The 14,706-nt window shown below is 41.7% G+C and overlaps 1 protein-coding gene across 2 annotated transcripts in view; it reads right to left on the minus strand.

Moving 5' to 3' along the window:
- Window positions 1–982: 982 nt before the first annotated feature.
- METTL16 (methyltransferase 16, N6-methyladenosine) overlaps window positions 983–14,706 on the minus strand; it is a 100,107-nt gene continuing 86,383 nt past the window's right edge. The window contains exon 9 of one of the 2 annotated variants that reach the window (XM_037133749.2): window positions 983–14,630. In XM_037133749.2, the coding sequence (XP_036989644.2) occupies window positions 14,004–14,630 (627 nt within the window). In that variant the 3' untranslated portion in view covers window positions 983–14,003. The remainder of the gene's footprint in view (window positions 14,631–14,706) is intronic. The other variant, XM_037133747.2, reaches the window with a different exon arrangement.

The raw sequence follows: 14,706 nt of genomic DNA on the forward strand, positions 1-14,706 counted from the left end.
ATCTGCAGAGATCCTGGAAACCAAGAACCGAGTGAACGGGAGTAAGGGGGCTGTTTGCCAGCACTAGTCTTCAAAGGTCCCTGACCTTTACAGTTAATGCCCCAGCATCTGCACCTGGTCAGAGAGGCCATTACAAACAAACAAATGCCTGAGTACTACTGATTTTATGATAAAGCTGGAAGGCAACGGGGGATTAGAGAACAGCTCAGTTCTTCTTGAGGGGATAGATGAATGCCATTTTCCTGGAAGGGCTAGATCTGTACTGGTTTTGACATTGCTTCCTCTTGTGGGGTTTCTGACCTTATGGCATCTCTGGGCCGCATTGTTCCAATTGTCTTGGGCCACACATTACTTTGTGATACATAATCACACATACACACAAAAAAATCTTCATGTTTTAAGTCAACTTAAGGTTTTGTGTTGGGCCACACTCCTAGTCATCCTGAGCCACAGGTTGGACACCCTTGCCGGTCTAAGGTGTCTGCAACCTGCTACCGATGTGGTTGGGCTTGGCTGACTTCATGACCAAAGAAAATGGCAAATTTAAATGCCCTATATAGGTGTGTGTGGTAGAGGGAGGGTAAACAGTATATGTAATGTATATGTACTAGTGGTCTGAAATAATGTTGACAAAGTTCTCATTTTGTTTGGGGTTAGCACTGAACCATTCTGCCCAGTGGCCCATGATGCTCAGGGAGCCACAACCAGAGTGCCCTTCTGCCTTCAGGTAGTCATGGCACACATACAGCTCTTGAAGTATCTGGAGGCTGAAGTCCAATTTTCCTGATTCTTCTCATCAGGGACCAGCTCTATCATTAAGAAGGTACCATTTTGAAAAGTAATATTCTAAAGACACCTTTTCCTTCGGGGATGAGGAAGCAGGAGATAAAAGTGAAGAGATTCAAATGCCAGCCTCTCCCTTGCCCCCAATACCCCATCTGCTCTAGAGCTTAGTGGAGATGCTTGCTATTTAAAACAAACAGCCTTACTGGCTTCACATGATCATCTGTTTATTTGGGTCATGTGGGGACAGCAGCCAGGGGATGTTAGGCAAAAGCAAGGGTTTAGAAAGGAGGTTTATTCCGGCCCTGTTGTGGCCTACAGAAGCTTGAAAATGGTCAAACAGAATTTCTCATCTACTATAGTCCCTGCACGTGGGGAATGGACAAATATCTCTGTAAAGGGGGTGGGGTGGGGAATAAAAGGAGAAGGGAATGAACAGAAGGGCCGTTTAACATTTTAGTCTCAGCTTCCTGTTTCAAAGGGGTGGAACTAACGACGCTGCCGATTGTATTCATTCAAGGGAAAGGGAAAAGAAATCCTTTTGATGTTGAGCAGGAAGGTTAGCACATTTTGGGAATGATCCAAAGCCCAGCCATTTCCAAAAAGTTGTTCTGAAGTTTCTTTATGGCTTCTAGGTGCTTTAGTACCTTTGGGGCAGGAAGACACCATGGCCATCCATCACTGTGTGCTTTCTCACGAGATTTCTATTTTTAGTCTTCTTCCTCCAGTCTTGTACACCCCAATGCCCAGATTAAGTCCCTCAGTTTTTGAACATGCATTCCTTGATGGACTATCTTCCACCCCTTATTCACCCCAACAAGTTTAACATACATACACAACTCCAAGAGCTATGAAAAATCAGTTTCCTGACCAGTACAAAGCATAAGTAATGAGATAGGAGAAAGGTGTGATGCCAAAAGTACAGGTATTCACATTAGATAACAGAGATGCCCTCCCATCCAAGTCCTAACCAAGCCCAACCCTGCTTAGCTTCTGAGATCAGGCGCGATCAGGGTGGTATGGCCATAGACAGGTCCCAGAGATGTCCTAACACTCCAGGCCTGACCTCTCAAATTCTGCAAGGGGTTTTAGGGAGTTTTTCACTTACCATAATTAAAACAAAACCAGGAGAAGAAAATCAGCTATAAGATGTAGAGGAAGGAACAGAAACTAGTACACCCAGGGACACACCAGACATTATTTTAACAAATATTTACTGTGGGCCTAACATGTGCCAGGCACTGGGCTGGGTATCCTTGTAGCCAAGACCAGGTGACCCTTTGGTAAGCCAGAGTTGGGTAAAAGGTCAGAGAGCAGAACTCTACTCCATACAATACCTAGGAAAAGATTAACTTTGCTCTCTACCACCCTGCTGGATGTAGCACAAGATCATAGGACTACACAAAGACCATTAAGAGTACTGAGATACTCATTTTAGAAGGTTAGGTTCCCAGGTAATCATATTTTTGTTAGAAGGGATAAGAAGTGAAGTGGATTTAAGGTTGGGTTAGCCAACTGACCCTGATTCCTGATAAGCCCACCTTGAAAGGTGAGCAAGATTTTTAATTACTTTGATAGAGGTGTATCCTATGGGGTACTCATTCAGTCATCAGTGAAGTGGGCGCCGCAGAGCTGGCAGTTCCCATCTAAGTCTTTACCTAGCTTCTTCTACCTGGTCAGTTGTCAAAGGACCTCTCCTGAACCTACAAAACTGGTACAATTAAGTTCCACCTTCCCATTCAGGTACTTTTCCCTCTTCACTGCCTCACATGTTGTCACAGCTGGAAGAGTGAGATCACTCGGTCCAAACTTTCAAGATAAACCTCTCATCCAAGGTCACAAAGCTGCTTAGTGTCAGCTGGGACGAGAAGTGGCCTGGTTCTCCTTAGATTGTGTGAACAGCCCAGCCAGGGTCAGTGAGTCCAGAGTCCTCGAAGACCTCACAGAAATAAGTGATGACGGGGAGATAACCTCTCCCTTCCTGGCTAAAGATAATTCTCATTAACTTTGCTTAGTGGTGCTCAATAAACAAGCTTAGCAGATAAATGAGAAGACAAATCAGAGGACTCAGAGGACACTATACTGTCTCAGACCACTCTGAGGAGTTAATGGCTTCTAACTGGGCCAAGGTAGATGGGCAGAGATTCTTCTCTTCTCCTGGAGTTAGCCTAAGAAGGTGACTGGGGGAAGAGGCAGATTTTTATTCAGGCAACCGCCCTGGGTGTGGACACTGAGTAATAAGGAAAGAAATGCAGTTCAAAAGCAAAAAGGGAGGAGTCACACACTATGAGCTTTTCTGAGAAACCAGAGAGGCTAGCCACTCTATGTAGCTAGAGATATGGTGCCTATGGATGATTTGGGAAGGAGGAAGATGATAAAGGGTGGAAAGGCACAAGGAGAAGGATGAGGGTTTCACTTATTCCTCGAGGAGGGGGCAGGAGGGGGGAGAATGTGGCTTTAGAGTAAATTATTTCAGGTCATGGGAGTGAGACTGGGCAGTTAGCAGAGAGAGGTAAAGTCTTATAATGTGAGTCAAGAGCCAGCTGGATCAGTGCAGGTGGGGGAATATTGATGAAAGGGAAGGCCGCTTCCAGATCATAAGGGATGGAATACAATCAGCCCTACAGAAAGGCCTAAGGTCTATTCTATTGCCCTAGCAATCCAAGTTCATACCTAAAAGCAAGGCTGCAGGACCAAGTCTTTAAAACCCAAGAGATCAGCTACCTGCGCTGTAACTGGTACCCTCTCAGAAGACTATGTAAGGCCAGGAGCAGTGGCCAGTCATTGGCTGGACTGCCTAGATCCAGGGCCTGCAACCAAGATTCTTACTAAGGTCTCAGCGTCTACTGGGAGAGAGTATACACTGGGCAGTAATGGGGATACTCAGGACACTCCAGGAGCAACACATCGGCCTGTGCCTCTCGTCCCACCACTTCCAGGCTGGGGGCTGGGATAGTACATACCTCCCACCCCCTTCTGCTCAAGTCCCTGTTCCCAGCACAGATGCCTCAGATGGTGGTGCTAGAGATTATCAGTTATCTCTCTGATGCATAACTCTGTGATAACTCTGAACCATTCATTAAACAGGGGTCCTTAAACCTCATACCATAAACCAACACCAATTCAAGTGTTAAATGTAAAAAATAATGCCAAAAAAGACGATAATAATATATGGGCAGACATTTTTTTCTGCTCCAAGTGTAGTGAAGGAGGTGTTTACCCATAAAGGCAAACAAAGAAAATGTAAAGGAACAGCCTGACAAATTTGATTACTCAAACCCTCAAAAAATTCCTTAACTGTGAAAACAAAACAAGATCACCATAAATAAAAGGAACACATAAATGATAAAACAGAGGAAAATATTGGCAAGATGTGCCTTTGCAATTCAGTGACAGAAAGAACACCTGCATATAAAAAATGAACACAAATATAAAGTTTGTAAAACAACATATGAAATAATACAGGGTCCAGCAGAAGTAACACCAGCTTGAGTGTGGTTGGTAGGGTAATAATATGGGTGTAATAATTTATACTTTTAATTTGAACATTTCACCTAAAATGTCATATGGTGTGCTTGAGTGTGCCATTGTTGTGTTATAGAATTACATGCTTATGATTTTATAGTAAAAGATTTTGTAATTAAAAGGGGTGTTATTGCCCTGGCTGGTGTAGCTCAGTGGATTGAGCTTGGGCCTGCGAACCAGACAATCGCGGTTCGTTTCCCAGTCAGGGCACATGCCTGGGTTGCAGGCCGGTTCCCTGCAGGCCAGTTCCCAGCAGGGAATGCGCAAAGGGCAACCATACATTAATGTTTCTCTCCCTTTCTCCTTCCCTTTCCCCTCTAAAGATAAAATAAATAAATTTTAAAAAAGGGGTGTTATTTATATCAGACCCTGTATATACAACAAAATGTTGTATAACATATTTCTATGTTGTACATATAAATACATGAAAATGTTTGACCTTATCAATATCATAATAAATTGATAAAAGGATTTCTAAAAATTAGACTTCTAATGCTATCAAAGGTGTGGTAAAAACAGGCACCTATGAAAGTGTAAAGTAGCCCAAAAGTTTTTAACAGGCAAACTGGCAATATACATATAGAACCTTTAAAAGAGTCCCTATCTTCTGCTTCAGTGATTCTTATGTAAGTTTACACTAAACCAATAACAAATATTTTTAGAGAGATACTCAATAAAGCATTATTTATAATACTGAACACCAGAAAACTTCAATTCCCAACACGGAACAATTGGGTTAGTGAAGTAATGCTCACAATATAGCATGTGAAGACGAAGAGGGTTAATGTACCAAGATATTAACAATGGCTGTGTCTGGGCAGTGTGATTACTGGTAATTTTTATTTTCACAAGTTTTCTGATACAGAATAATTTTATAATCAGAAAAAGGTTATCATATATTGCTAAATGAAAAAGATTATGGAACAGTAATATACAATATGATCCCACATTTGCTGTTTAAAATTATATATGCATATAAAAATACTAAGATAGGGACTTCCAGCCAAGATGGAGGTGTAAGTAAATACATTTTGTCTCCTTGCACAACCCGAAGGACAACAAATTTACAAACAAAAATGAGAACTGCCAGAAAACTGAACTGTATGCAGGTCACAACCAAGGAGTTAAAAAAAAAAAACTCATCCAGACTGGTGGTGCACTGAGACAAAGACACGTGGCCAAACTGAAAGAAGAGATAAAAACTCCAGAAAAACAGCTAAGTGATGAAGAGGTAGCCAACATACTGGATGCAGAGTTCAAAACACTGGTAATCAGGATGCTCACAGAAATGGTTGAGCCCTGGCTGGTGTAGTTCAATGGATTGAACATAGGCCTGAGAACCAGAGGATCGCGGTTCGATTCCCAGTCAGGGCACATGCCTGGGTTGCAGGCCAGTTCCCAGCAGGGATGCACAAGAGGCAACCATACATTGATATTTCTCTCTCTCTCTCCTTCCCTTCCCCTCTAAAGATAAATAAATAAAAAATCTTTAAAAAAAGAGAGAAATGGTTGAGTATGGTCACAAAAAAGAGGAGAAAGTGAAATAAAGAATACTATACAGAGAACCAACAGTGAAGGGAAGAAAACTGGGACTCAAATCAACAATTTGGAACAAAAGGAAGAAATAAACATTAAACTGAAACAATGAAAAACAAGAATTCAAAAAAATGAGGAGAGGCTTAGGAACCTCTGGGACAACTTTAAATGTTTCAACATCTGGCATAGAAGTGCCAGAAAGGGAAGAGGAAGAGCAAGAAACTGAAAACATTTTTGAAAAAATAATGGAGAACTTCTCCAATCTGGCAAAGGAATGAACTTCCAGGAAGTCCAGGAAGCTCAGAGAGTCCCAAAGAAGGTGGCCCCAAGGATGTACACACCAAGGCACATCATAACTACATTAGCCAAGATTAAAATGAAGGAGAGAATCTTAAAAGAAGCGAGAGAAAAGGTGACAGTTACCTACAAAGAAGTTCCTGTAAGGCTCTTAGCTGATTTCTCAAAAGAAACCTTATAGGCAAGAAGGGGCTGGAAAGAAGTATTCCAAGTCATGAAAGACAAGGACCTACATCCAGAGCTGTCATTTAGAATGGAAGGGCAGGTAAAGTGCTGCTCAGATAAGGTCAAGTTCAAGGAGTTCATCATCACCAAGCCCTTATTATATGAAATGTTAAAGCAACTTATCTAAGAAAAAGATAAAAAATATGAACAGTAAAACAACAAACTCACAACTATCAACAACTGAACCTGAAAAACAATGAAAACAAAAACAAAGCAAACAACTAGAACAGGAACAGAATCCCAGAATTGGAGATCACATGGAAGGTGAGTGGGGAGGGGGAGGAAGAATGGGGGAAAAGGTACAGGGAATAAGAAGCATAAATGGGAGGTACAAAAAAGACAAGGGCAAGTTAAGAAGAGTACAGGAAATGGAGAAGCCAAAGAACTTATATGTATAACTCACGGACATGAGCTAAGGGGGGGAAAACTGTGGGGGGTGGGACTGCATGGCAGAGAGGAATAAAGGGGAAAAAAGAATGGGACAACTGTAATAACATAATCTGTAAAATATACTTAAAAATACTAAGACAGATAAAATGTAAAATAACTTCATTTGAGTAATTCTTACAATGAAAATGTATTACTTTGTAAAATGAAATGGTGTCAAAGGGGAAAAAAATTCTCCCGTGCTTTATGAGGAAGGGCCTCACGGTTCTTGATCTCAACTACTTTGACCTGTTGCTGTGGGTCTACTTTCCATCTTAAGTCTTTATTCTGAAAGGTCTCTCATTTTACCCTCAAAAGCAGATTTGTCTTCCCTTCTCAATCCTACCTAAACCTGCTCTTTCTGATGCTTAGCTCTCACATTCCCCAGAAATGGTTCTGGCTACCCTCAGAATTCAGGTGACATGAGGAACAGCACTAACACAGCAGCACTAGGGATAAAGAGGTTGGGCTGGATTTAAAGCTATTTCTAAGGTGGAAGACTGTAGTAACTGGTGGTGAAAAGAGGGAGGAGCACAGATGACAAACTCATGTCTGGACAGTGACTGGACAGCTAGGTGGATGGATGGTGATCAAGAATAAAGGAGAAGCAGCGGGTGCAGACAGTTAGCTGAATCTGACACAGCCACAGTCCCGGGGGTTGATGTTCTGTATTTAGCTGGTTAGATATGTGGATAAAGGAACTTCAGAAAAGGGCTAGATCTGGGCATGAATGTATGGGTGAGCACTAGTTGATGTCATGGAAGTATATGAGGTCATCCATAAGGGGGAGAAAAGAGTGAACATGGCCCATGGACAGAATCTTTGGGATACTCTCTTAAAGAGATGAGAATAACTCTAAAAAAGGAGGGTGGCCAGAACTAGACTTCAGTAGCTGAAGTAAATGAGAGTTAGGAATAGAAGCAGCCACAAGCTGACAGTCTACCAGGTTTTTATATAATAATTAGTTGTCAGGATTTACAATTAGGTAAATTTCCCATAAATCTGGATTTCGGGCTTCCCTCAAAAAAATTTAATGATCCACCAACATAGGTTGGATGTTGGTAGGGTGATATTTTTGCATGGCAATAACCAGCAGAAACTGAATAAAAGCTAGCTCCTTTTAGTCAGAGCATGAGCTATCCCTTCTTGCCTGGCCCCTGGTGTAGAAGATGAGGAAGTACTGTACTTCCCTTTGTGAATGAAGAAGTCCTCATTAGTGCTCGTCTAGAGGTCACTGAAATACAGGCCAGGGTTTGGTCCATAATGCCCGTGTTTGGCCCTGAAGGCAGAAACCCTGGGACAACCAGGTCTGAATGAAGGATCCTGTCACATCAGACTGGGAACCCCCTTTCCCAGCCAATCTATGGGAGCAGGCCTGCCTCAGCGACAGTCCCAGGCCCAGCAGTGCTCTCTGGATGGCCTTCTCTCCTGGACAGCAGCAGCAGCAGTGCATTTCCCAGGGGGCTGACAGGCTGCTGGGGCCAGCCAAGTCCCCCAGCTGAGAACCTCCTGGCTCTGGCTTCTAGACTCTCAGGCCACACTCCCTGAATGGGTCTACCAGACGGCAGGCAGTCTTTTCTTTCTTCCAGATTTTGAGTTCATCTACCCTACCTGACAAAGATGACTTGCTGTTTTTCTGACAACTACCCTCTCCAGCAAGATTAAAAAGCACATCAGTTCTGCATCCTATACATGAAATATTTAGTGCTGTCTACTATTTTTTAAAAATCCTTCTTCAATTATTATACACTAGGTATTGTCTAAAAGTCATTATCTAATTATCAGTTATTTACATGATTCTGATCCAACACATACATGCAAAAGGTGTTTTATGGTTTCACTGACTACGTAATTATCTGCACAACTGCCAAATACAAAATTCTATGAAGATTTGGTAGCATAAATTAAGAATTACAAGTAATCTCACTTATTAAATCTTTGTCATTGATCATGACCTGGAAAATATTACTTCAAGGAGCTAAATTGTGAGGCTGGATAAGAGATGCTTTTTCTCTTTTCCCTGTGTCAAATAACTGACATCTCCTTCCCTAGAGGCCGGTCAATTTAGCCTGGATTTCCACCCTAAATGTAGCACTTGTTTCAAATCTTGAGATTTGGTATCTTGGATCTCTGAACCTGAGTTCAGCCGACTTAGCTCTGTTAATAACCTTAAGACAAGTCATTTAGGTTCTCTGAGCTTCTATTTCATCAAGTTATCACACAGGGACACCACACCGCTTGCAGGGGGTTACTAAATGTGACAATTTATATAGAAAATGGCTAATCAATACCGTTCATCCTCCAGTACATGGAAGCCTGGGTTTTGCTCTTGGTCGGAAAGTGGTAGTCTACACCTGCTATTATACACCAGAGGCCCTGGCCTTTTCATTTGAGTTTATTGGAAGATTTTTTGATTAGAAATTGAAAACTCAAAAGAATAAAGAGATGAATAGGTTGAAAAGCCTACTCCTTGTCTATGTATGCTTCCAAATGTTTTAGTACTTCTCTCACTTAACTGCTGCTACAACTCTGGGGGGCAAGAATTCTTCATCTTATGTATAAGGACGCCAAGGCTTAGTGGAACCGACTTACCCTGTAAGTGGAACTGGAACATAAACTGACATCTGATGAACTGTGAAGCCTGTACTCTTTTCTGTTTTTCATTCCCTTAGGGTGGCTGAAAAAGCACCTGTGACTTAAAACAACCACGGCCCTCTTAAGAACATCATATAGAAGCCAGTTCTGCCAAGTTCATCTGTACTTTCTGGTTCATTCCTTATTTCATTTCCATGGCTCAAAGTAAGGACCAGTGGTGACCCTCCACTTCCCTGAAGACAGCGCAGTCTCTGAGGTTTCTGCTTGAGCTGAGACAGGCGGGTAGCCTACACCTCAAAGGGCATCCAGCCGTGCAAGGCTTCACTCAGTCACAACACAGAGTAAAAGCATAGTCTCCAAAAGGCAGCATTAGCTGTTCCAACCAGCAATTAAAATAACAAACTGCTGTTTTAGCCATTTGGGTGAGTCACAGCAGAGGACCTGCTGCTAGTAGGGTGAGCCCCACGCAGGGCTAATACTGGGGTAGCTGGAGCACCAAGAGATTAACACTTGAAAACATTAGAAAGGTTCAAGACCGCCAATGCTCTGCTCCGGGAGGCAGAAGCCAGTTCATTCTACTGGTAAGCCTCTCCTGGGTTTTACTAGGGTTACTGCCCATTCAGCAAACCAAGTCTTCCAAGCCCCAACTTTCCTAAAAAATAACGTGGTTAGGTCCTTTTCCTGGGAGTAGCTCCTGGGTGGCGGTAAAACTGCTGCACTTTTGCAACTGTCCTACTCCTAGACAGCTCTAGTTTCCCAAAGTGGACTTTCTCCTCCTAATGTGCAGATCTGTTGGGTGTCCACCCATAACACCTGAGCCTATGCCATGCAAACAAGGGTAGATGATCTTCCTCTTGAGCCCACAAAGACCCCAGGGTTAGTACACATGTTCTACACAGAAACCCCCCTTGTGGGAAAGAAGGCCCAGCTAACCCCAGAATACGTACAACACAGAACCAACTATGTCAACTTTTGATGTAAACAACACCATTATATGCCTCCTAGTCACCCAGGCCAGACAAACCGAAAGAATTTAAAGACAAAAAGAACATTGAAAACAGTTTCTTTCTTAGAGCTATTTCTGTTCCTTGAACATAAGGCTTTTTGAAAAGTTACTGTTTAAGATCATTAAACATCCCCCCCTCCAGTACCCCAATTAACAAGATACTAATAAAAACTTGATCCAAAAGACTAACCCAACCTGGTATGTTCTAGAGTAGCAGGAGAGATGGAAAGAAAAGGAAAGAAAATGAAGAGTCAACTAGGACCATAAAGAAACTTAAAAGCATTGAAAGATTATGCCGATTAAAAAAGACATGGAATAGTGGGTTTTTTTCTTTCTCCTACTTTTATTTTTTACGTTTTACTTACATAAAAATATTTATCTGGGTAGCAAATGGGTATTTCAAGAAAATACCAAAGACACAATTTTAACTATTCCCATGGTGCAGTTAATTGATAAAAAGAGCCAAGGGTGCCCCCATGTGGCCACGGAGGAAAATGCTGCAGCTTAAGATGGAGGTGCTAACACCTTTTAAGAGGCCTTGGGATTTCCACAGGGTTTTGCATCTTTTCCAAACCTTACAGTTTTATTACTTGTAGGATTTGGTAGGTTTGCATCATAAGCCTTGACTTATAACAAAAGAGGTTTCATGTTTTAAATATGTATACTAAAGTTTTAAGTAATCAATATGAACCATTAAGATCAGTGGAAACCCCACCACAGACTCCAACCCTGCTAGGACAGGCAGCGATGCTCTGGTTAGTGAACAGTCAGGCAAGGATGTGGGGTGAGAGAACCAACCTGCTGGAAGAAAAGCAGATTCCAAAGAACAAAAGCTGCTTTAGTACCCACTGGAAAACAAGTCCAGCTTCTGTTCCCATTTGAGTTATAGAAGATCGTAAGCCAATGCCAGGGACCAGAATAGAATTTAAGATAATATCACAAAGATTTAATTCCATACCAATCCACCAACATGAACTTGAACTCTAGACATTTAAGGCAAATATCATTCAACATGATATATGGGTCAATAACCTATTTCTTTAAAGAAAATAAATTCCTTTCCCCCATACCAAAGGTATATACTATCACATTATCACCCAATTATAAAGTATATGCATACTTGAAATTATTTTTATGTCTTATTAATTTTCAGTGTTCTCTCATTAGATAAACTATTCTCAGAGAAGGAAATGAAGACATCCAATACCAAAGAAGGCACTCAGCTCTGGCAATAGAAGCTTCCCTTGTCACGTACTTTTTAAACTCTAAGAGCATTAACATAATATCTATAAAAGCTCATCCATGACACCAAGCCTTAAACCTGGGGCACTGAAACACAAAGACACAAGACAAATCTTTCATGCCTCCAGTTACTCAGCATTTTCCCTGGGAATCTTTTTTTTTTTAAGTACTAGATCTAAACAAAGGCTAATACTGTGACTGAAATACATTTTGAACAGGCAAGGAGAGTAAATAAATACACTATTGTTATAACATGGAAAAATACCTATAAGGTGTTAAATGAAAAACAGCATAACATAAAACTGAAAATGGCATCAGCATGACCTCAGTTAAACCCACACAATCTCACACCCCATCTACAGAAAGGGAGACTAGAAGGAAATACTAAAGTACCAGTAGTGGTTGTGTTTGAGAAGGCTGAGACTAGGGGTGACTTTGTTACTGTTTTCTTTCACTTTTCCAAATCTTTAATGAGTAACATGCTACTCTTTTTTAATGAAACAAACAAGTAAATAATAAATATTTACTGACCACTTGCTGAATGAATAGATGCCACCTAACTCAATTACCCTAAAATTCCATCAAGGTAGAAACTGGGTTTGGGTCTGGCATACAGTTCACTGTGTCACCACAGGTAAGTACAGCAGGACAGTGTGGATGGGTACAGATGATTACTGGATTGGAGGAATCCAAGGCCGTGGATTAAATCTGACTCTGTGTGACCTAGCCCAAGATTTATTTCCTCAGTCTGTCAAGTGAGAAGTTAGACTAGAATAGCGTTACCTAATCTTCAGTGGGTTACTGACCACTCTAACTCAAAAACACTCTTTTCTAGGAAAAAACCAAACGAACAAAAAAACCCCACATATGCTCACAGAGCTTTTAAAAACAAGCCAGGAGGTTTATGGATGCTCTAGAGAGTCACAGACCAGGTCAAGAACAATGATGGGTTAGTATGTTATCTTCTGCAGCTCAGGATCCACTGCCACAGTGAGGTATATTATAGTCCTTTCATTTCCTGTATCTTTACGGAGGGCCTGGTCTAGAAGCTACCGTCAAAATATGCTGAGGTCATTAAGTATTCTGCCCTAACCAACAGCCACCTTTCAAAAGTGTGGCTTAACTATGCAGCTCCAGTCTTCTTTGCAGATAACAAGGAATTCTGGCACCATACTAAAAACATCAGATTAAACAGAACACTAGGCTGCTGAAACTGAAGCTAAGCAGAGGGTAACCAAAACTCTAACAGAACAAAAAACAAAACCCGTTTCCAGAGGCATTCCCACTGAGCTGACATTCCAACTGGAAATGTGTTTTAAGAACATGGGTTACCTTGACCTCAGAATTCTCTACGCTAACAGGTAAGCACAGAGGAGGTTTACAAAGGAACCCACAAAAGGCAGTATTTGATCAGCTACAGCTTATTTGCCAATAGATGAGCATTTCTTAAGCAGCCTACATCACATATCTTGTTCCATTACTCATTTCTACCATCATTTACCCATTCAAAGCCAAGAAAATATTTTCCCCAACCCTAGGATTCAAACAGGATGGACAGTTTTCAGTTCTGAATACTCTTATATTAAAAAAACAAAACAAAGCTCCATTTCAAATGTCATACACTAGTAAAACTGCTACAAAACAGTACTTTCAAAAGGCCAGAGGCATGGGGTATGGCTTCATTCTGTTGTGTCTCAGTCACATCTGGGAGTTTCGCTTACCTAATTGTTTCTGAAATAAGTTTCATCAAAACAGACATGAGTCAGGAACGTGACGTTTCCAGGTGCTGCCCAGATTGGCCCTTCTTCTGGCATTACTAAGCTTTCTCTCCCTGACTCTCCTGCTACCTACCATCAGTCCAGTTCTCTTCTTAGTACTGACACAGGGGTAATCAATCATATATACCCCGAGAAAGTCTTCAGTCTTCAGAGTATCTCTACAAGAGGGTACACAGCCTATTTGCCCAGGTATCCTGCCTCCATTTGGGGGGTGAGAAAGCACGATGCTCTACACAATTATGACCCAGACCAGATTCCAAAAATAATTCTTCTGGCCTCAGAAGAAATCTAAAGCTAAGGTGATCAGTTTAAGTCAGGCTTAAATCCCTTTTGAGTCTTCTGATGGCTTTTTGTTGCTGCTGATAACCACAATTCTTCCTCCTAAACTACCATACTACAATGCCCTGAAACTTAAAAAAAAAAAAAAAAGGGGGGGGGGTTAAAAAATGAATTTTTTTCCTGTTTTTAAAGATAATACCACATAATGTGACCTACCAATAGGCCAATGGTAGAATTCCTCTTGCCACCCACAGGCCACTCCAAAACAAGTTGCTGTATAAAACTTTCCCAACTATGCTAGAAGTTTGGAGTTAGCTACCAACAAGCCTGAAGATTTGGTTACGTATATAGGTGCAAAGCTGGTTCATCAAATCCCTGTTCTGACCCTCAACCCAATGCATTTCAACTAAGGCATCATCTACCTCCTTCTTAACGTTTATCAAACACTTGAATAGGTAATGGCCAGCCACTCCTTGAAGATGGTTCCCTTTTTCAGACACTGGATTGCTGAACTGCTCAGAAGCCTCTTGGTCCTGGGTTTCATTGCTAGAGCCTTTACAACTTTCCAAACCCTCCATCTCTCCTTTTTCCTCACTCCTTTCGTCCTCCATGGGTTCTGGGTTTTCTTCCTGAGAAAGCGAATCCTGGACTGAGCCATGGCCCCTCATAGGGGCTGACTCGCCTTCCTGTACAGCAGGCCCAGTACTCTCCCCAGGGCCCTGAGCCAAATCTTGGCTACTGCCAGACTCTTTGGGGGTGAACTTTTTCTCTTCCAAGGCTTGGATGACATCCTCAGGAGCTCGAGGAACTTCTCTCAGTTGTCTCAGCTGTCTCACTCGTTCTCTTTTCTTTCTCCTTAAATGAATCCAGGAGTTTTCTATGGCTGTTAGGAAAAGACTAACTTCCTCCTTTCCACAGGGAACTCGCTTATGCTGGACCTATTTAGAGATAAAACAAAAATTTATAGGAAATCACTTTTCTACTCAAAACTTCTTTAAATAAAAGTAAAGGAGC

Source organism: Artibeus jamaicensis, unplaced genomic scaffold (genome assembly GCF_021234435.1).
Source record: "Artibeus jamaicensis isolate MK-2021 breed Jamaican fruit bat unplaced genomic scaffold, CSHL_Jam_final contig_2790, whole genome shotgun sequence".
In the NCBI taxonomy this organism is placed as follows: Eukaryota; Metazoa; Chordata; class Mammalia; order Chiroptera; family Phyllostomidae; genus Artibeus; species Artibeus jamaicensis.